This window comes from Giraffa tippelskirchi, chromosome 5, assembly GCF_054371585.1.
Source record: "Giraffa tippelskirchi isolate mGirTip1 chromosome 5, T2T-mGirTip1v1.2.pri, whole genome shotgun sequence".
NCBI lineage: Eukaryota > Metazoa > Chordata > Mammalia > Artiodactyla > Giraffidae > Giraffa > Giraffa tippelskirchi.
This window is the reverse complement of record NC_137279.1, coordinates 153376463-153399626: the sequence shown is the minus strand read 5'-3', so window position 1 is coordinate 153399626 and position 23164 is coordinate 153376463. Positions and strand designations below refer to the sequence as shown.

General features: G+C 37.4%; 1 protein-coding gene across 4 annotated transcripts in view; it reads left to right on the top strand.

Annotated features, from left to right (window-relative positions):
- The window catches only part of IL23R (interleukin 23 receptor), a 75054-nt gene that overhangs the window by 23727 nt on the left and 28163 nt on the right, over positions 1-23164 (top strand). For all 4 annotated transcript variants that reach the window (XM_081490718.1, XM_081490719.1, XM_081490717.1 and 1 more), the window contains 3 exons: positions 4620-4780; positions 11501-11646; positions 17823-17979. In XM_081490718.1, the coding sequence (XP_081346844.1) occupies positions 4620-4780; positions 11501-11646; positions 17823-17979 (464 nt within the window). The remainder of the gene's footprint in view (positions 1-4619; positions 4781-11500; positions 11647-17822; positions 17980-23164) is intronic.

Sequence of the window (23164 nt, the reverse complement as noted above, 5' to 3'; positions counted from 1 at the left end):
AAGTGCTCAATAAACATGTGTTTAGTGATCATTCTGATAACTAGAAACGGACATTTCCTGTATCCTCCCTTCACAATCAAGTTGAATAATAATAACACAAGCTCCTATATATTAAAAAGGTATTTTTCACTCTCTTTTCTGAAACTGAGGGTAAATTATAGCCAAGCTTAGGCAAATTTAACCCAAATTCTAAATTGATTGAGTCCAGATTAGTGGAATTTTATTGTATCTTAAAAAGGACATAAAAGATGTGAAGTATAGCATAAAAATGAATGTATTCCTCTAGCAAATTCAAAGAATGAGCTCCTGTAAACACAGACAAGCTGAAAAAGAAAATAGATATCTGTTTGTCTTACAATTAATTAAAAACACATCCATGAACTGAGAAAAATTACAGAAATCCATTTCTAACTAATGATTAAGGCCTTTTACCCCTAGGAAAAACGTGACTTACAGTGAATTTTCTGGTAGAGGTAGTATCAGATTTAAAATGATTCTTCTTTTTAATACCCTGAGAACTCAGAGTTCTCAGGGTATTTTCTACTTTGGCAGTTGCGTAGATATCAGAATTTGCAAAGTTTCACTTCCAACTCATGTGGTTCTCTTTTCCAGTAAAATCATGTACAGAGATGCATTTCACCTCAGCCCACCTACTTGTTTCCACAGTGGCAGAAAGATGGTATGCCCTCCATGGCAGCACTGGGGCCATCAGGGCCTCCAGATGGTATGGGGTTGAAGTTGTAAAGCAGAGGAATTGTGTCTATGTTGTTTCAAGAATCTTCTTTCTGCACAGGACTTCTGTAGTGACCCCACCAGAAGAGATACATGACCTTTCACATAACCTTCTCAACCACTTTGTATTTTGCTAAGTATTGCACCAATGGGTGGTGATAGGAAAAAAAAAAAAAAAAAAAAACACTGCTAACTGTTGTCCTGTTACCCTCAACAGCTTCATGTAAATATGTTCTTTCTTTATCATGGAAGCTCTTGCAGTATCTGGCATGGTACTCAGTAAATACTTGTTGAATGAAAATGAGTGCATGATGGCCCTTCATTCTATTTTATTCAAATCAATTTAACAAATATTTATTTAGAATTTCATGTCTTCTTGGAACTATGTTAAATGCTAGAAAACTTTTAAAAAATAGACAACATCTCTGTGGATGACAAGTTCTTAAACTATTTAGAATAACACCAATAGTATATTTTCAGGTATCATGCGAGACCAATAGGGTCTTTTAGTTTTGATAAGACCCCTAAAATCAATTGTTAACTCTTCTACTTCATAAGACCTGCTTGCTTTTGCCACATGTTTCTCTCTATATTCATATTCATAATAACCAGACAGAGTTCTTAGATATAATTCCAAATATATTTAAGGCTGTGATGTTATATTTCTACTGAGTTCTTTTAGGACTTAAAAATCAGTTCATATATTAAAATCCATCTCCTCACTGGTTGTATACCAGTGCTTGGAGAGCTAATTGTGGCTGGGGACACATACAAACTTACTGACTGATATTACTTTATATTCATGACCACTCACTTCAACGGAGCCCAGATGGCTACCCAGTAGTCCCGTGGCACTTCACTGGTCAAGTCACTCCCCCACTAACCAGGCAATTATTTTGCTACTGTTTCATCTTTGTTTCCAAAATCTTCTCCCCCTTCCCACTCTCTGTCCATGACTAACTTCCTATTTCATTGAGAAAATAAGAGTAATAAGAAATACCACAACCTCCCTCATCTGCTGACACACTGACATCTGTACCCCAAACTTGGTCTTCCCTTCTATTACTGTGGATGAACTACCACTGCCCTGAGGCCAGCTCTCCACGCTAGACTAGATCTTTCTCTGCCTGCCTGCTAGAGGACATCGTTCCAACAATATTCCTTCCTTTCTTCTGTATTATCACCTTTTCTATCTTTACTGGATCTCCTCATCAGCTTTCAAAATGCTGTAGCATCTATCCTCCCTTGGCACTCCCCTTCCACTAATTTATCTTTCTGCTCCTTCATATGGCAAACTCTTCAAAAAGAGCTGTTTGTACTTTCTGCCTCTACTTCCTCTCTTTTCATCCTCTCTTTAATCTTGTCAAGCTTTTGCCCTCCACCTCCAGGTCTTATCAGTGTTGCTAATGACATCCCCATTGCCAGATGCAACAGTTTATTCTCAGTTCCTATTTTCCTTTTCAGGAAAGGCAGATTTACTATCAGGAACATTTAACTTTAGCTTTTTACTTCCTTCTTTTATCTTCTAGGACAGCACTCCGTTTTGGTTCTCCTACCTTCCTGGATGCTTTTTCTCAGTTTATTTTGCCAATACTCCTTTATTCTAGTAAAGTAATAGTGATCCAGAGCTCTGTCCTAGGACCTCTTATTATATTTATCTACATTCATTATCTAAAAGATCTCGACCAAATTTATGGCGTAAAACTCCCTAATCTGTATCTCCAGTCCAGATATCTCTCTTGAACCGCAGCCAAATTTTACCTAACTTCATACTCAATGTTTCCTCCTCTTAATGTCCAAAAGCTAACATTTTCAAAACCAAATACTAAGTTCCCTCTCCTCAGACTCACGTTCCATATCTCAGTAAGTGGCAATTCCATCCTTTGCAATATTCAAGTTAAAATCACTGGAGTCCTCCTGGATTTCTTTCTACTATGCCCCCATTCAACTGACAGAAAAACTTATCACATCTATCTTTAAAAAACTAACTTCTTTTCACTTTCTGGTCCAAGCCACACCGTCTCTCACCTGGGTTAATAAACTGGTGCTCTAGCCTCCACCTTTGCCCTGCTACAGTCTATTATTCACAAATAGTCAGAGTAATCCTTTTCACACACACATATCAAATGTTACTCTTCTGTTCAGTCTCCCATTTCACTCAGAGATCCTTCCGTGGCCCTATGTGCCGTTACAGTGCCTTATAAATCTTCTCTCATCTAGGACTCTCTGATCTCATCTCATCCCTTCCCATCTCCTTCAGTCTACCGAACCTTAATGACCTCTTTACTGTTCTTGAACAGGACAGACAAGGACCTGCCTCAGGACCTTTGCACATCACCTACAATGTACTTCCTCCAGAGAGGCATAATTCTTGATTCTTTACTGCTTCAGCACTACCTTCTCAGATTCTCAGACATGTCTTCCCTATCTTCCTCCCTAAAAAAATCCCCCCTCACCCCTTCTCCTAGCATTTCCTAACCCCCTTCCTTTTTCCTTCTGAATGTTTATCAACACAAGACATATCATATATGTATTTGTGTGCTCTACAAAGTTTGCAACTTAACCTTTTCTGTTCATTATGGTAGCTTCAGTGTCTAAAGTAGTGCTTAGAATATAGTGGGTGTTAAATGTTAAATAACTGTTGAATGAATGATAAAATTTTAAAAGATACTGTTTATCATTATCACCATAAATCAGCAGTGTTTACAAAAAATCTATTAACTGCAACTAGGACTAGGTGCAATGGAAACTTCAGAAAAATATAAATCATGGTAATTCCCCTTCAACAAATAATCTATTATAGATATTAATTAGCACAGGAAAAAAACAGAAGAAATTTTGAAACTTTGTACTATATGCAAAACTTGTATGCAAAAATTGTCCTAAAGTTTAGTCAGTCATTTTGATTGGATTTCTCATCTAAAATAGTGCTTTGTGGTCTAGGTGTTAATATTAGGGTACTTTAGAAGAAGAATTAAATTACCTAGTAGCTATGGTTAATGTTGGTCTGAGAATACATTTCCATTTTGACTTGTGGTCTCAATATGTATGATGAAAGAATTAGCCACAGACCAGTTAAGAACACGTATGTGGTTTTCTCTAACTGAAAAATATTCAAAGATGCCCTACTTACTACTTACACAGTTGCCTTTCTCTTATTTTCACATTTGAATACTTATTTAACACAAAAGTTAGCATTCCTTATTACAAAGCCTTTGCATGGAACTCCTATGCAATGCCCCTTCCCAGAGGGAGCTAGCTCACTTACTTCAAACCACATCCAGTGCTGACTTCCCCAAAGAGGCAAAATAGGCAAACCCAGGGCCTGCCATACCTTCAGAAGTCTATGAAAATGTTTAATTTCACTTGAAATCACAAGAAAAAAATGAACCATTAGGCCAAAGAAAGTGTTTTAACATGTGAGATTAATATATTTACTTTTATATCAACAGTTGTAAAACATAATCTATATGAATATATATGCATATAAGTGCTCATGCATGCTCAGTTGCTCAGTCATGACTTTTTGTGACCCCGTGGGCTGTAGCTTGCATATACATATATATACAATAGATATATAAACATAAACATTATATATATGTAAAAACATACCTACACATATATAAACTTTTTAGTCTTACTTGCAAAAGGGGTTTATGAAGGTAAAAGTGCTTAGGGCCCACGAAAGCCACACTGTGACCCTGGATGGTCTTGATTATGTTTTCAAAAATGAAACAAATTTTGATTCATTTTAAAGTGAAAAATAAATAAATAAATAAAGTAAAAGTGCATTCTGCAAGCAAGCTAAAAAGACAGCATCAAAAAATTGACGAATAATTAATTCAAACCAACATAACTGGTGATCATAATCTTTCTTTTTTTTTAAGTTTAGAGACAGAAGAAGAGCAAGAATATCTCACTTCAAGTTACATTAACATCTCTACTGATTCATTGCAAAAAGGCAAGAAGTATTTGGTTTGGGTCCAAGCTTCAAATGTACTGGGCACGGAGAAGTCGAAACAACTACAAATTCATCTGGACGATATAGGTAAAGAATAAAAAATTCTGTAATGTTTTTATAAACAACTAATTTGCGCTGACCTAATCAAATGAAGTCAAGAACTGAAAGGAGTTCCCCTAAAGGTCCCAAAAAATCATGATAAAGAAAATAAGCATTACCCATAACCTGCTGCCTGAGACAAGTCAAAGATAAGTGAAGCTGCCTTTGTTTTTCATATCCTTCCAGTCTTATTTCTACATGGGTGTGTCTTTTCACAATATTTACTGAGAATTTCTAATGTTCAAGCATAGTTCTGAGGGCTGGGGTGAATAAGACAGACAAGGAAGGTACTTGCTTGCAATCTACTGGGGATGATAGAAACGAATAAGGATTATAATAAAGTGTGATGAGTCTTATGTTGTGAGAATTACAGTATACTGCTATATACACTATCTTTAAAGTTATGTTTTTGTTTGAAAAGTTCTACAAAAACATAGAAAATTGTAGAGAATTATGTAGACATCACTATGTATACCAGCCAGATTAAAATGTTAATATTTTTTGCTTCAGGAATTTTAGAATTTGCCTTCTTAAAAAACTACAATATAAATAAATATTTCTATTAATTTAATCTACAAGCTTATTTTTAATTAAAATCTTTAATTATCCCTTATTATTGTTCTCAGTTTTTCACCATCATAAACTGTACTGCCATGGACAACCTTTAGGCTGAATTCTTACATAGTGGTTGTTTTTCTCCTTAAGATAAATTCCAAAAAGTAGTTGCCCTTGAGGCTTTTACATCTACATTCTAATCCTAAAGCCAGAGTTCTTCCAAAGAGCACTAAGTCTGAATCACCTTCCCGTTGCAGATTCTAGTGCCAATTATCCCTGTTTTTATTATTAAAGATAATTTCAGTAGCAAACACTTATGGCACACTTCTTCAGCACTAACTGCTTTTACATACATTATGTTATTTAATCCTTACGACAACCCTATTTTGTAGAAGATAATGTACTTTATACATGAGGAAACCAGGCTGAGGTGGCATGAGGCAAGTTGAGGCTGCAGAGCTAGGAAGCCTCTAGTTCCAGGATCCTCAGTCTATCCTCAGTCTTTATTTAAAAGCACATTGCAATGTGTGTCACAACTTTCCTACTGATTAACAATTTAGGGGATGTGATATCTCTCAGGATACAACATGAGTACCCTTTGGGGACTACTGGGGTCTTCTATTGGAAATAATATCTCAATGTCTCAACTATTGCAACCACTAGACCATTCAGGTATGACCTAAATCAAACCCCTTATAATTAAACAGTAGAAGTGAGAAATAGATTTAAGGGACTAGATCTGATAGACGGAGTGCCTGATGAACTACGGACGGAGGTTCGTGACATTGTACAGGGGACAGAGATCAAGACCATCCTCATGGAAAAGAAATGCAAAAAAGCAAAATGGCTGTCTGAGGAGGCCTTACAAACAGCTGGGAAAAGACGAGAAGCGAAAAGCAAAGGAGAAAAGGAAAGATATTCCCATCTGAATGCAGAATTCCAAAGAATAGCAAGGAGAGATAAGAAAGTCTTCCTCAGAGATCAATGCAAAGAAATAGAGGAAAACAACAAAATGGGAAAGACCAGAGATCTTTTCAAGAAAATTAGAGATACCAAGGGAACATTTCATGCAAAGATGGGCTCGATAAAGGACAGAAATGGTAGGAACCTAACAGAAGCAGAAGATATTAAGAAGAGGTGGCAAGAATACACAGAAGAACTGTACAAAAAAGATCTTCACGACCCAGATAATCACGATGGTGTGATCACTCACCTAGAGCCAGACATTCTGGAATGTGAAGTCAAGTGGGCCTTAGAAAGCATCACCACGAACAAAGCTAGTGGAGGTGGTGGAATTCCAGTTGAGCTATTTCAAATCCTCAAAGATGCTGCTGTGAAAGTGCTGCACTCAATATGCCAGCAAATCTGGAAAACTCAGCAGTGGCCACAGGACTGGAAAAGGTCAGTTTTCATTCCAATCCCAAAGAAAGGCAATGCCAAAGAATGCTCAAACTACTGCACAAGTGCACTCATCTCACATGCTAGTAAAGTAATGCTCAAAATTCTCCAAGCCAGGCTTCAGCAATATGTGAACCGTGAACTTTCAGATGTTCAAGCTGGTTTTAGAAAAGGCAGAGGAACCTGAGACCAAATTGCCAACATCCACTGGATCATCAAAAAAGTAAAAGAGTTCCAGAAAAACATCTATTTCTGCTTTATTGACTATGCCAAAGCCTTTGACTGTGTGGATCACAACAAACTGTGGAAAATTCTGAAAGAGATGGGAATACCAGACTACCTGACCTGTCTCTTGAGAAACCTGTATGCAGGTCAGGAAGCAACAGTTAGAACTGGACATGGAACAACAGACTGGTTCCAAATAGGAAAAGGAGTACATCAAGGCTGTATATTGTCACCTGCTTATTTAACTTATATGCCGAGTACATCATGAGAAACGCTAGGCTGGATGAAGCACAAGCTGGAATCAAGATTGCCGGGAGAAATATCAATAACCTCAGATATGCAGATGACACCACCCTTATGGCAGAAAGTGAAGAAGAACTAAAGAGCCTCTTGATGAAAGTGAAAGAGGAGAGTGAAAAAGTTGGCTTAAAGCTCACCATTCAGAAAACTAAGATCATAGCATCCGGTCCCATCACTTCATGGCAGATAGATGGGGAAACAGTGGAAACAGTGGCTGACTTTATTTTTCTGGGCTCTAAAATCACTGCAGATGGTGACTTCAGCCATGAAATTAAGACGCTTACTCCTTGGAAGGAAAGTTATGACCAACCTAGATAGCATATTAAAAAGCAGAGACATTACTTTGCCAACAAAGGTCCATCTAGTCAAGGCTATGGTTTTTCCAGTGGTCATGTATGGATGTGAGAGTTGGAGTATAAAGAAAGCTGAGCGCCAAAGAATTGATGCTTTTGAACTGTGGTGTTGGAGAAGACTCTTGAGAGTCCCTTGGCCTGCAAGGAGATCCAATCAATCCATCCTAAGGAGATCAGTCCTGGGTGTTCATTGGAAGGACTGATGTTGAAGCTGAAACTCCAATACTTTGGCCACCTGATGTGAAGAGCTGACTCATTGGAAAAGTCCCTGATGCTGGGAAAGATTGAGGGCAGGAGAAGAAGGGGATGACAGAGGATGAGATGGCTGGATGGCATCACCAACTCGATGGACATGGGTTTGGGTGGACTCAGGGAGTTGGTGATGGACAGGGAGGCCTGGCGTGGTGCGGTTCATGGGGTTGCAAAGAGTCGGACACGACTGAGCGACTGAACTGTACTAAAACATCTGTCCTTAGGCTATGAATATTGGCTTTGAAAACAAACACTGCTAACTATGTAGATGAATAGTAATTCCACTGTACTATATATTCTTGGAGTTACAGTTCTCTGGACCATGATCTACACGTTTTTGTAAGTTTACATTTTGAGGTAGTATACAGTCATAGTATGTGTGTGCTCAGTTGCTTCAGTTGTGTCCGACTCTTTGTGACCCTATGGACTGTAGCCTGCCAGGCTCCTCCATCCATGGGATTCTCCAGGCAAGAATACTGGAGTGCCATGCCCTCCTCCAGGGTATCTTTGCATCCCAGGAATCAAACCCATATCTCTTGCATCTCCTGCATTGCAAGCAGATTCTTTACCCGCTGAGCTACCTGGGAAGCCCTAAAAACAAGTTCCTCTCAATGGATTAATAATGGTTAAAAGTTATCATGTTCAGTATCTATTTGGCAGTATTCATTATTAGGAACTAGATTAATATTAGTAGTATTACTGCTATTATTATCATTATTATTACAATCTTAGCGTATCCATTTACTAAACACCTATAGTGTTCCAGGCAATTAACATGGCATTACATTTAATTCTGGAAATAATCATATGTGATACCATTATGCCCATTTTTTAGACAAAGAAAGAGATAAAATAATTTCCTCAAAGCACATAGCTAGTAAGGAGAGCCAGATTTCATCTCAGACTTGCTGACTTGCTGTAGTTAACCATCATCCCCGCCTTCCAAAATCTCCTCTGACCATCCCCTTCAAATCATTTCACACTAAACCAGGGAGCCTCTTGTTTGAAGTCTCTGCACCTCCACCTCCTCCTCCTCCTTTCTCAGTCTCCCAAAATGGATTCTAAGAAACTCAGATTGAAAAACACAGGTTGACAATGTAGGAGGCCCCTCCCAACAGAGCCCCCAGATTCTTACTGGATGTGCTATATTGATTTACGGCACTTTAAGAACGAGACACTGCAAATTAGATAAATTAACTGTTCTGTGAAACTGAAGCAGAGGACTCTCCTGGGAGTAATTTCCATACAACAGCTATGGGACTGGGCTTTAATTAAATTAGGGAGGTATGCTGAAAGGCAGGACTGAGTTAACAGCGTAGAAACACTGCCAAAATGACATGTGAAAGGAATGTTTAAACTTCCCTTATAGAGAAATGAGTTTCAATACAGAAAATGCAGTGCCTTCTGGCTGCCATTTTGAACATTAGTTCTCCCCAGTGAATAATTATAAGTAAATACGTATTGTTAGAAAGATACCAGACAACTATAATACGGTTCTTTATTTCAATTTAAGTAGAAACTAAAGATACGGCATCTATGATGGAACTGACATTACAAAAAAAAAAAAACACCATGTAAGGTCCGATGGAAATGTTTGAAACGTAAGCAATGAGAGAAAAAAATCAACATTTTGAGTCTTGTATAACAAACTAATGGTCAAGTACATATTATATAATTACTTGAAAAATATAAGCTCATGCAAACCTGAAGCCTTAGACGTCTATTGTATTGATCTGCTCTGTGCTAAGCTTCTATCTTAATCACACTTACTGTTCTATCTGCATTTCTCATAGGACTAAGAAGAGTTTTTCTTCTTCCCCAGAATATTTCTTTCTGGAAAAGGATCTCACAATGCTTGTGTTGTTATATTTGTAGCAGGCTACACTCAGAGATGGGAGACAGGAGCGGGGGCATAATTTATAGCCTTGAGGGGGCTTAAATATTCGCAAATGGTTTCAGAACCCTAGAGATCCACTTCCCTGACTCTAGAAATCTCTGAATTCTGATTCTTGTTACAAGGAGCTTAAAATAGAAAAACGAAATCAACTATGGAATTCAGATGATAAAAGTTTAGTACCATAAGCTCTTTAATTAGATTAATTCTACTACTATTACTTATATTCTATACTAGGTTATGGAGAAGGAAATGGCAACTCACTCCAGTACTCTCGCCTGGAGAATTCCATGGATAGAGAAGCCTGGCAGGCTACAATCCATGGGGTCACAAAGAGTCAGACATGACTGAGCGACTAAATCTCTATGCTAGATTAAGCCCAAGGATTTTATTTTAGGTCAGTGTTACTAGAAAGTAAATCTTTTAATTTTTCTGTTTTTCTATAAATAGTGTATCTGTGCACATAACTTTATGTAATATTATTCATTGAAAATAAAACAATAATTTTCCCAAAGAATACTTTATAACTTAGAATAAAAGGAAATGAATTCATAGAGAATATTAAGTTGTAATAATGGCCCCTAAAAGCACACTGATTTGTTAAATCAATATTGGGTTGGCCAAAAAGTTCGTACCATCGTACAGAAAACCCTGAACGAACTTTTTAGCAAATCCCAAAATAAATACATCTAACAAAGTCATAGGTTTTCGTTGTTCTATTATGCATATAGGAGAAGTGGGAAATGCCAGTGATTGTATTCTATTCAGACAGAACAAATTTACAATAATTTGCAGATTAGAAATATAGAGATTCCAGGTACACCATGACTCCTAGTACGAAAAATAGTAAGATTAACAATCAGAATTTCAGTTTCCTTTTGAAAATCAAACGAAAATTTTAGTTTTCTTTTGATCTTCCCTGGTGGCTCAGATGGTAAAGAGTCTGCCTGCAATGCAGGAGATATGGGTTTGATCCCTGGGTCAGGAAGATCCCTTGGAGAAAGAAATGGTAACCCACTCCAGTATTCTTGCCTGGAAAACCTATGGTCAGAGAAGTCTGGCAGGCTGCAGTCCGTGGGTCGCAAAGAGTTGGACATGACTGAGAAACTTCACTTTCTTTTTCTTTGAAAATCATAATCACACAACACAGCAATAATTTATAAAGTCTTAGCGTCTTGTGAGACACTTTGTTCAAGTCATACTTTCAAGTACAGATTTACTTTAATAGCTAACAAGTGAGAAAATATTTGTACAAGTTTCCCTATGACACAGGAGAATAATAATATGATTGTGAAAGATCTCAACTCAACATTATGCCAAATCAGATTCTCCGAACTAAATTTTGGATGCAAAACATAATTTCTCCCTAAACATACACAGGAAAGAAGAGATATCTTCTTTATGTCTTTTTCATACTCTTGTTAATAGGCCAGGCTTCAGATTTCATGAGTTAGGAATATAAGGCAGCATGAGGTGGGAAAAAACAAGACTGTTAAAGTTCCATTTAAAAGAAATGGAGAATGGGTGGAATGGAATTTTAATTAATAACAGCAGTTTTCTCCTACATAATAAATTAGAAAACAAGAAAATTTTCATTAATTATTAATTAGATCATGAGGTTTTTTGTTTAGCACTTTGAGTTTTAACATGTCTAAATATTGATGAAAAAATACCAATTTCTTCCTAGGCAAGTTTTAAGTTACTGGATTTCTGTTTATGTTTTTTTTCTAGTGATACCTTCTGCATCCATTATTTCCAGGGCTGAGGATATAAATACTACAGAATCCAAGACTGTAATCCACTGGAATAGCCAAACATCAATTGAAAAAATTTCCTGTGAAATGAGATATAAAACTACAACAAACCAAACTTGGAATGTAAGCTAAATTTACTTTCCTTTTACATGTAAGTGAGTAAAAGAAAAGCCAGCCAAGTCAATGACCACAGTGGATGTATAATGATCTATTTTACATGTTTTTATCTGACTATTTGTGTGATATTCAAACTACTCTAGTTTTAATAATGATGCTTCCAAATAAAGAGGTGAATTTCCTGAAAAGGTCCCTTGCCTTTTGTAAACTAATAAAAAGATAAATGTCCAACTAGTAGGGATTCATCTATTTAGCTCCTTATAATTCAGTGTCTCGGGGTGAAATTTATGTCAGTGATTATGAATATAAATGTAAGTATTCTATGCTGACCAGGGACGGGGGAGCCTGGTGGGCTGCCGTCTGTGGGGTTGCACAGAGTCGGACACGACTGAAGTGGCTTAGCAGCAGCAGCAGCAGCAGCATTCTATGCTGAAATTTACCAGGCATTCAGGGAAATAAAATTTATTCAAAAAGAGCTTCAGATTTATGGGTATCTCTTTTTAAATGAAAAAAGGCACAGTTCAAAGTGTAAGATTTATTACTATATTAGTTTTAAATGGGCAAAAGGTAAAAAAAAAGTGAATGTCTAGGCAAATCAACCATCCTTAAACACCAACAGTAAGTTAGCAAGTTAGTGTCTTAGGAGAGGCACAGGTGCAAGATTCATTAATAAAAATCACATCACATGACAGCACCTGTGAACACTATAATAAAAACTCACTATTTTGAACTATAGGGGAACAGTAATCTGACTGAGGAAAAAGTACCAATTTTGGTGCATTTGAAAAGAAATGCCATTTTATTACTTTTAAGTATACAATAAACTGACATTTGTGTTTGTGTGTGTGTGTGTGTGCTCAGTTGTGTCAGACTCTTTGCAACCCCATGGACTGTAGCTGCCAGTTTAGTCAAAATAATTAGGGAATGGAGTTTATGGCTTTGCTTAATTATGAGTTATGTATCATATATTAATTTGTCAGTTTTCAAGGAGTTAAGTGAAATGATACACATTTATTCTCTGATGATTAGCATGACTCCAAAGCCTTCATCATTCTGAACATTAATGAACTTTTGCTTTGCTACAGAAAGCAGTATGTTTAGGCAGTGTCAAAAAAATGAGGGTAAAACTATGCTAACTTTACCACATACTCTCTACTCTAACAACTACTCTTTAAATCCCCAATGCCAACTTGTTTGTTTACCCTTGTTCATTTAAATGAGAAATGTGACCTTTTAGTTGTTTAGATTACACTTAGATGCAAGTCCATGTTCTGCATCACTTGGTAAATAACCAAATAAGGATCCTGCTGGACCCCTTGACTAAATAATTATGGAATTTGTGTTCACAGCAACTCTAAGTGTAAAGCCTGGGATGAGAAAAATAAAGAAAATTCACAGCCAATCTTTTGCATATGTGGAATTTAGGTAAATTAGAAAATAGCCCAAATGAAATTCTCATCTTAGACTTTGAGCGAATGAGGCTTTACTCTAAGAAGACACCTGGGTTCAATCCCCAGGTCGGGAAGATCCCCTGGAGGAGGGCATGGCAATGCACTTCACTATTCTTGCCTGGAGAATATGGGCAGAGAAGCCTGGTGGGCTATAGTCCAGTCTATAGGGTTGCAAAGAGTAGGACATGACTGAAGTGACTTAGTACACATGCACAGGTAATGTCATGGCCATAGGATGATATTAAGAATATGAAATTCCCTTATTTGGCACAAGTAGGAAGAAGTAATAAGTTATAAGAATGTTTAGAAAACAGAAAGGTGCTATAGTATCCTTATCTCCTAATAGATTTTCAGAAACCAATTGTTTTTTGGTTGAAATTCTTGTTCTCAGCTCCCCCTGGTGGTACTATATGTGCCACTGTGAAACTTGGTAACTTAGAGGTAAATCTGAACTCTTCAAAATGTTCTCTTTATCAGAAGCAGGCAAATGAAGGAGCTGAAAGAATATTTGTTACCTCATTTAATCTCTGTAACAATCTTTAGTGATAGGTAGTATCAGCTCCATCACAGAAATGAAGACACAGGGCTTGAAAGAGCTTAAGCCAGGTTCTCCAAGCTTACAGTGTTAGTCTAGTAACTAAGTACCCCTCACAGACCCTACATTACTCTGGGGACAAAAAATTTTTGGAAAATGAAGGAACTGGTTTCAATCCAAAATCTGTATCCTATCCCTTTTACCATAATTCCTCCAAATGTAACTACTCACAGAAATGACCCAAGTCCTGTTGGTAACAGCCAGAATGAAGCTTTGTTTCCCACATGTGTTATCCATCAATTTCATCTGGATCATGCATAAAATGTTATCATTACCTCCTTGTAAGGAGACAGGAAATAAGAGTCATGAAGAATAGGCAGACACAAAGGACTACGGATTTGCCCTTCCACCTCAGCTCTGCCTCCATTAGATAATAGCTGGAAGGAAGTTCTTTACTTCAAAGTGGTGGGCAGTTACACAGAAAGCCTTGTGGCTAAGGGCACAGACTCTAGAGTTCAAAGCCTGGCTGTGACACTTTCTAGATATACAACCTTGGGCAAGTTTTTTATCTTCTCTGAGTCTCATTACTGCCATACTTAAAAGAAGAATAAGAAAAACACCCACCTCATATGGTTGTGCATGCTAGCAAGCATGCATGCTGAGTCGCTTTAGTCATGTCCAGCTCTTTGCAACCCTATGGACTAAAGCCCACCAGTCTCCTTTGTCCATGGCATTCTCCTGAAAGAATACTGGAGTGGGTTGCCATGCCCTCCTCCATATGGTTTTGGGGATGATTAAATGATGAGAGAAGCTAGCCCACAACCTGGAATATAGTTAATGTTCAGTAAATGCTGGCTGTTGCTGCTACTCTTCATCTTAACCTCCAGGAGAGCCACATAGCAGGTGTGGTCGAGCCAAAGATGCCCACCTGAAAATCAAAATCACTGCATTGAGGGTGTTTTCAGCTGTTTTTAGCTAAGCTGCATACGTATTACAAGGTATTAGCCAGTCCTTCAGGTGAACCTGCAAGGCTGAAGCCATGGGGAGAATATCTACTTTGGTTATCTTCATCAGCTGTCTTCCTGACACCTTAAACTTGCGTAAAAATTTGAGCTCACAATTCTCAATGGCAATCCTTGCACACTCCTAGGCACCCTGTCTCAGGAGCATTTGCTCAGTTTGCCTGTGTATTTCCTCATCTTTTAACTGTGAGCCCCTGGAAGACAGGGCTGTTCCATAATCATTTTTGTATTTACATTTATATTTATAATGTCTACTTCACACAGATAATATTTGGACACATCAACTATTAGTATGGTTATTTGCCTTTAATGGTGCCAACAGCAGTGACAGTAAAGTAGGGAAATCTTGACTATAAGTTCAAGTAAATGAATTAATGGTGACTCAAGTCTCTGATGAAGCTAGATCAGGGTATTGGCAAACTTTTTATTCAAGGGCCAAATAGTAAACAATTTAGCCTTTTCAGGCCATAAGATCTCTTTCTCAGCTATTCAACTCTGTATTTATAGCATGAAAGCAGCCATTGACAATATGTAAATAAATGGACATTGTTGCATACCGGTAAAATTTACTTATGCACACTGAATGTTGTATCTTTTTCATGCATCATCTAAATAGTCTTCACTGGACTTTCTTTCAACCATTTAAAAAATGTAAAAACCCTTCTTAGTCATAGGCTGCACAAAAGCAAGCACCCACTGTTTTCTTGGAATGGCTAATAGAACAACTGGCAGATAGCAAAGGGTTAAATCCTTGGCCTTCGCATTTCAAAAGTGTAAGTGCTGGTATAGGACAGAAAAATTGTAAGAACATGTGATTAGCCAACAAGTACCTATTGTATAGCACATGGAACCCTGCTCAATGTTATGTGGCAGCCTGGATGGGAGGGGAGTTTGGAGGAGAATGGATACATGTATATGTATGCCTGAGTCCCTTCATTGTTCACCTGAAACTATCACAACTATTGTTAATCAGTTATACCCTAACACAAAATTAAAAGTTCAAAAAACAAAAACAAAAAAGAACATGTGATTAGTCACAACTAGATTTCCCAGTCCCCAACCCCCTTCCCTCTCACACCAAACACTACATAAAGGCTCCAAGGGCTTCCCTGGTGGTTCAGTGGTAAAGAATCTACCTGCCAATGCAGGAGACCTGGGTTCAATCCCTGGTCCAAGAAGATCCCACATGCCTCAGAGCAACTAAGCCCATGTGCCACAACTACTGATCCTATGCTCTAGAACCCAGGAACTGCAACTACTAGTCCACATGTCCTAGAGCCCATGCTCTGCAACAAGAGATGCCACCGCAATGAGAAGCCTGCACACTGCGGCTAGACAGTAGCATCCACTCACCGCAATGACAGAAAAGCCCACACAGGAACAAAGACCCAGCACAGCCGAAAATAAATAAATATGGAAAAAGACTTCTGAGCAGAGAGAGGAGGAAATGAGTTGGTAAGGAGGAAGAACAAAAAACGTTTAGACTCAGATGTTTAAAGAGCAAGACCCCTCACCCTGTGCCATGCTCCAGGCTGGGAGCCAGAGGGAGTTAGATTATAGAACGCTGAATAGGGTGCATCCTTCACCCAAGGATGCTCCCAGAAACTTAGGCATAACCCTAAGAAAAGCAGTACCTCAAAATGATGGAGATTAAATTCCCAGGCCTCCCACCTTGAGAACTGAGGCTCTAAAAAGAAATTAGCTGCTATAAAGATGAAGTTATATTTCTGGCACTTGAGATCATACCCTCTCCATAGGAACACAATTAGGTCCAACTCTCTCAATGCCTATTTTAGCCTCTGAAAGTATTATTTTGAAGTACCATCTTGAGCTTGCAAGGCCCTAAAGAGTCACCTGGTTTGCTTCTTAGTAGAAACAACTTTTAACAGTTCCATAAAATTCTTTATATTTTAGAATTCCGGCTGTAACTTTAGGGTATTTCTCTTCTTAGAGGACTTATCTATAAACATAGTGGCAGGAGATATATGGGAGAATAGTGCATATGGAAGCTAAAGTTTTGGCACTAGTAAAATCTCACCCGTATCCCAGGAGACTCCAGGAGCCTCCACTCAAATTTAAAAGAGCAGAAAATTTCAAGAGCCATGGGTAAAAATGTGGCTTATGGAAACACTGAATGACATCTTTCAGGGAACATGATATCCCAAAACAGAACTTTATATAATTTTTACAATCTAAATGTATTGCAAGTTTTAAGACATGTTAAGATTGGGTTTTAACAGAAGAATCTCTAAATGATGTGAATACCCTGTTGTGTGTGTGTGTATGTGTGTGTTTGTGTTTTAATCATGATAGTTTTAACTTTCTCTTTCATGGTCACTGTTTTCTTCCAGTTGCTGTTAATAAATAAATGCTTTTCTACAATTTTTTTATGTTTACCTTTCAATTGTGCCTCACTTTTTTTTCAGTAGATCCAGTTATTACAACACACTAATGTGTTGTGTAAGTACTTTGGTTTCTCTCTCCCTTCTGAACCAGCTTGTCTGGGGATCCTTTCTCATTATATTTTATGGCAGGTTGTAGTGCCCCAGAAACATGACTTTTAAGTTAATCCGTCACCTATTTTTTTTGCTTATCTTCCATTGGATTTTCACAGTTTAACAATCTTAAATGTTTTGTTTTGTTTTCATATATATCCTTATAGAATGCATAGATCTGCAATAAGCACAAATTTAACAGCTTAGTTTGTAGGTAATTTTTTCTAAAAGTCATCATTAGCCAGTGAAATTATTTCATCATTCAGAAAGAATTATTGATCTAAATACCCAACTGCAGAGAGACAGGGACAGACAGATGGGGGAGGGAAGAAGGACTGAATTCAAACAGTAGCTATCAGGTCTCCCCTTCTCCTATCCTGTTAAAATCAGCTAGGCCAAATTAAGAGCATATTACATGTTGGAATTTCTTGAGATTTAAAAGCTTGAGAGAGTTGTCAAACACTAAGCAATGTGTATTTGACTTTTAAGGTTAAATAACATGTATTTGATTATTTATGACTGTCTTTTACACAAAGTATTCTATATCTGTTTTCCAAGGGTTGAGAAGGGTCTAAAACGTAATATGTGCCGCATATGTTTCTGCTAATAATTGTTTGTTTTAAAAGCCTACTGCATTATTTCTTTATGGTATTTCACTATGGTTATTCATCCATTTTAGGTTAAAGAATTTGACACCAATTTTACATACGAGCAACAGTCAGAATTCTACTTGCAGCCAAATGCTATGTATGTATTTCAAGTGAGATGTCAAGAAACAGGTAAAAGGTACTGGCAGCCCTGGAGTTCACCCTTTTCTCATAAAACTCCTGAAATAGGTGAGTGTATTTCTATATTTAATCTCTTTGGCTTTTCTTTTGACTTTTGTCTCTCTTCTAAGTATATCTTTTTTTTTCTCCCTGATTTCTATCAAAATTGACAAAACTATTCTAGGGCAGGTCAGTTAAGTTCAGTTGCTCAGTTGTGTCCAATTCTTTGCAACCCCATGGACTGCAGCACGCCAGGCTTCCCTGTCCATCACCAACACCGACTAGGGCAGGTGATAACATTTAAATTGTTATTTTTGCTTTGATTTTGTTAAGGTTGACTACAATTTATGTAATGGTTCTCAAATATTTCAAGACATAACAGCCAGCTGGGGGTGCTTGTTCAGTATGCATGTTCACTATGGCTGCTCCCAGAGTGTCTGAGTCCATGATCTGAGGTAGAGGGAATGGGGGTTGTCAAGAGTCAGCATTCGTCACAAATATCCTGGGTGATTGTCAGGTATATAATCTCCCTAGCCCTTGTTTTAAAAAAGAGTTTAGTAAGAGTTACAGTACACTATTTAGGCCATTCTGATACAATATATTCTTCTAAGTGAGACACAAAATTATTCAATAAAGATTGATTATTTACTATATGCAAAGCAAACATAAAAAATTAAAACACTTCAACATGGGATTTTTTAATTCTCTTCTCAGCATAACCTAGCTGAGCTATTGTTTATTTTTAGATATTTTCTTGCTCTTAATATTATTCGGTTAATTTTCTAGTCATTTAAATGTTATTCTGTAAAAGCTTAGCCAGGGATTCCCTGTCAGTCTGGTGGCTAGGACTCTGCTCTTTCATTGCCAAGGGCATAAATTCACCTGATTGGGGGACTGAGATCCCACAACCTGCAAGCACAACCAAAAAAAAAAATTAAGAAATAAAGTCTATTTGGCTAAGATTTTATTTTTAATTGTAAGTAAATAATAAAATGAACCTATTGTAATTGTCATAATACTCCATGCTGGTCCCAGTCCTTATCCTGAAGATGTCTCTGTACTGCGGGTAGCTTACTCACTAGATTTAAAATGTTCTTTTCAGAACTGAAGGACTTAATTGTAATCACAGCATTGTTAATGTCATTCTTATATAATATAACATCTTGGAATTATTTTATGTTTTCAAAGCACTTTGACATACACTGTAAATATTAATGGCCACCAAGTAAGTAGAGGGAGCCATAGAGCCAAAGATAAGTTTAAAAAGTTCTTTTGGTGCCCTCTATGTCAAAATCTCAGAAACACATTATTAAGGGAATCATTTGCAATACGGGTTATCAGTTCTCTCTTTTTTTTTTTAAGTAAGTTTTTAATTTAAGGTATTCCAACTTAAATTGATATTGTTAAAATTCTTAGGACTTTTGATGCCATTTTAGAATAGTCAGAATTTAGTAGATAATCCAATTATTTTAATGAAATCTAGAATTGTTTAGCAAAATTATTCAAATTGATAATTAACATTTTTTTACCATTTATTATAGTATACATAAGTGTGTTTGACCTTTACATCAGACAAGTTTGATAGTGTGCTGCTGCTGCTAAGTTGCTTCAGTTGTGTCCAACTTTGTGCAACCCATAGATGGCAGCCCACCAGGCTCCACCGTCCCTGGGATTCTCCAGGCAAGAACACTGGAGTGGGTTGCCATTTCCTTCTCCAATGCATGAAAGTGAAAAGTGAAAGTGAAGTCGCTCAGTCGTGTCGGACTCTTCGTGATCCCATAGACTGCAGCCTACCAGGCTCATCCGTCCATGGGATTTTACAGGCAAGAGTACTGGAGTGGGTTGCCATTGCCTTCTCCATTTGATAGCATAATTGCCATCATTTTACAAATGAGGAAACTGAAGCATGACTTGTTTCCTTGCTAGTAAGTAAAGAGCAGTTAAAGCAGAACACAAGTTTTCTTACCACCAGCCCTCAGCAATCTCATTGATTTCTTTCTTTAACCAATTACAGTTGACGCTTTAACAACATGGGTTTGAACTGTGTGGATTCACTTATACATAGATATTTTTCAATAAATAATACAGCACTACACAATCTGTGGTGGATTGAACCCACAGTGCAGAACAGGATACAGTGGAATCAAAAATACAGAGGGTCAACTATAAATTGTACGAGGAGTTCTGGCCGTGTGGAGGGTCAGCACCCCAACCCTTGTGTTAAGGGTCAATTGTACCTCGAAGTGGAACAGCTTACAGAAATATCCTACAAGTACAGTCAGCTCTTCACATTCATGGGTTCCACATTCACAGATTTAACCAACGAAAGGTAGAAAATATTTGGAAAAAAAGTTCCAGAAAATTTGAAAAGCAAAACCAATTTGCCTCACACCAGCAAATGTTTCCTTGGAAGAAAGGAATGAAAAACCTAGACAGCATATTAAAAAGTAGAAACATTACTTTGCCAACAAACATCTGAACAGTCAAAGCTATGGTTTTTCCAGCAGTCACGTATGGATGTGAGACTTGGGCCATAAAGAAGACTGAATGCTGAAGAACTGATGCTTTTGAACTGTGGTGTTGGAGAAGACTCTTGAGAGTCCCTTGGACTGTAAGGAGATCAAAACAGTCATTGATATCCTAAAGGCAATCAATCCTGAATATTCATTGAAAGGACTGATGCTGAAGCTCCAATATTTTGACCATCTGATGGGAAAACCTGACTCCTTAGAGAAGACTCTGATGCTGGGAAAGCTTGAAGGCAGAAGGAGAAGGGGACGACAGAGGATGACATGGTTGGATGGTATTACTGACTCAATGGACATGAGTTTGAGTAAACTCCGGGAGATGGTGAAGGACAGGGAAGCCTAGTGTGCTGCAGTCCATGGAGTCCCAATGACTGAGCAACTGAACAACAATAGCAGCAACTATTTCCATAGCATTTACATTGTATTTACAATATTTACATAGCATTTTATTGTATTGAGTATTTTAAGTACTCTAGAGATGATTTAAAGTATATAGAAGGATGTGCATGGATTAAGGGCAAATACAAACTCCATTTTAGTTAAGGGACTCAAGCTTCCTCCGAGTCTGGTATCCAAAGAGGGTCCTGGAACTAATCCTCCATGGATACCAATGGACAACTGTATAGGACCACAAACCACAGATGTTCTCCTTTAAAAGAAAAGGCTGTAAACTACACACAGAAGGAATGGGGACGTCACGGCTACTTTACAATTCTAAATTTAAAGTCTTTGTTTCCTAAGGGAAAAATAATCACTCAAGAGGCAAAAACGCCAGCTGAAATTAAGTATCTCTGAAAACTTGCATCTATCCAGGACTAACATGTTAGCTAAGAGGAACCGTAAACTATTCTTTTGGTACAAATTCCTTTCTAAGACACATTAAACAAGATACAGGAAAAATGTGTTAGGGAAAGTGCTAGCATAAAATCATTTTGAAAAATTATCTCTTTTTTTCTATTTGTAGAAGCAATGAAAATCTATTGTAATATGCAACTTAGAAATAAGTATTGTTTACATTTTAATGGATTTAATACTAGTTTTTTCCTGTACACATATTTTTTAAATGGTTGGTGCTGTGGTATAAGTACCGTTTTATATCCTGATTTTCTTACTTAATCTACTTTGTTGAGTTTAAAAACCTATTTAATGGGTGCACTTCAGTTTACAGATGTAATATAATCATTTCTCTATTTAAACAATATCTAGTTATTGCATTTTTCCATTATCAATAAACTTCTTTGAATAGCTATGTATATAAATTCCCCTTCTATCTTTAAGTCTTATTGGATCCAGAGTTGAGCATATTTTAAGATGCTTAATGCAAGTTGCCAAATTGCTTTTCAGTAAATCTTTAATATCAATTGCTTTTTTAAAAAGGTATCCATGAAAACAGTCATTCATTTAAGTTGTTCATGAAATGTTCATTTATCCTATACTGCACATCAGGCACTTGCTAGGTACTTGCATAACTTCAGTCAGCAAAAGAGACAAAGATCCCTTAATCCTAGAGAAGACAGACAAAACAAAAGTCTAACCAAAAGTACACAGCATTATGAATAAACATATAAATCAAAGCAGTAAGAATCAAAACTCACCACTGAAGTTTGAATTGCTTCAAAACAGAAAAAAATAAAAGATAGTTTCTGTGATACTTTAATTAACTTGCTTAGTAGTGGAGTTTGGGGCCAAACTTTCCTGGTAATTTATTTATGAAGAAACATCACATTTTGGCCTTTTGGCTAAGTACAAGTATGAAGAAACACAGCCCAGGCAGTAATCCTCCCTTCATGCAGGAATTTCCTGTTTCTGTGCTCTAAAATTCTTATTTGTGTACCACTAATACAGTGGAAGTGACAAATAGATTTAAGGGACAAGATCTGATAGACAGAGTGCCTGATAAACTATGGACAGAGGTTCGTGACATTGTACAGGAGACAGGGATCAAGACCATCCCCATGGAAAAGAAATGCAAAAAAGCAAAGTGGCTGTCTGAGGAGGCCTTACAAATAGCTGGGAAAACAAGAGAAGCGAAAAGCAAAGGAGAAAAGGCAAGATATTCCCATCTGAATGCAGAATTCCAAAGAATAGCAAGGAGAGATAAGAAAGCCTTCCTCAGCGATCAATGCAAAGAAATAGAGGAAAACAACAGAATGGGAAAGACTAGAGATCTCTTCAAGAAAATTAGAGATACCAAGGGAACATTTCATGCAAAGATGGGCTTGATAAAGGACAGAAATGGTATGGACCTAACGGAAGCAGAAGATATTAAGAAGAGGTGGCAAGAATACACAGAAGTACTGTACAAAAAGGATCTTCATGACCCAGATTATCACGATGGTGTGATCACTCACCTAGAGCCAGACATCCTGGAATGTGAAGTCAAGTGGCCCTTAGAAAGCATCACTATGAACAAAGCTAGTGGAGGTAATGGAATTCCAGTTGAGCTATTTCAAATCCTCAAAGATGATGCTGTGAAAGTGCTGCACTCAATATGCCAGCAAATTTGGAAAACTCAGCAGTGGCCACAGGACTGGAAAAGGTCAGTTTTCAATCCAATCCCAAAGAAAGACAATGCCAAAGAATGCTCAAACTACCGCACAATTGCACTCATCTCAAACGCTAGTAAAGTAATGCTCAAAATTCTCCAAGCCAGGCTTCAGCAATATGTGAACTGTGAACTTCCAGATGTTCAAGCTGGTTTTAGAAAAGGCAGAGGAACTAGAGAT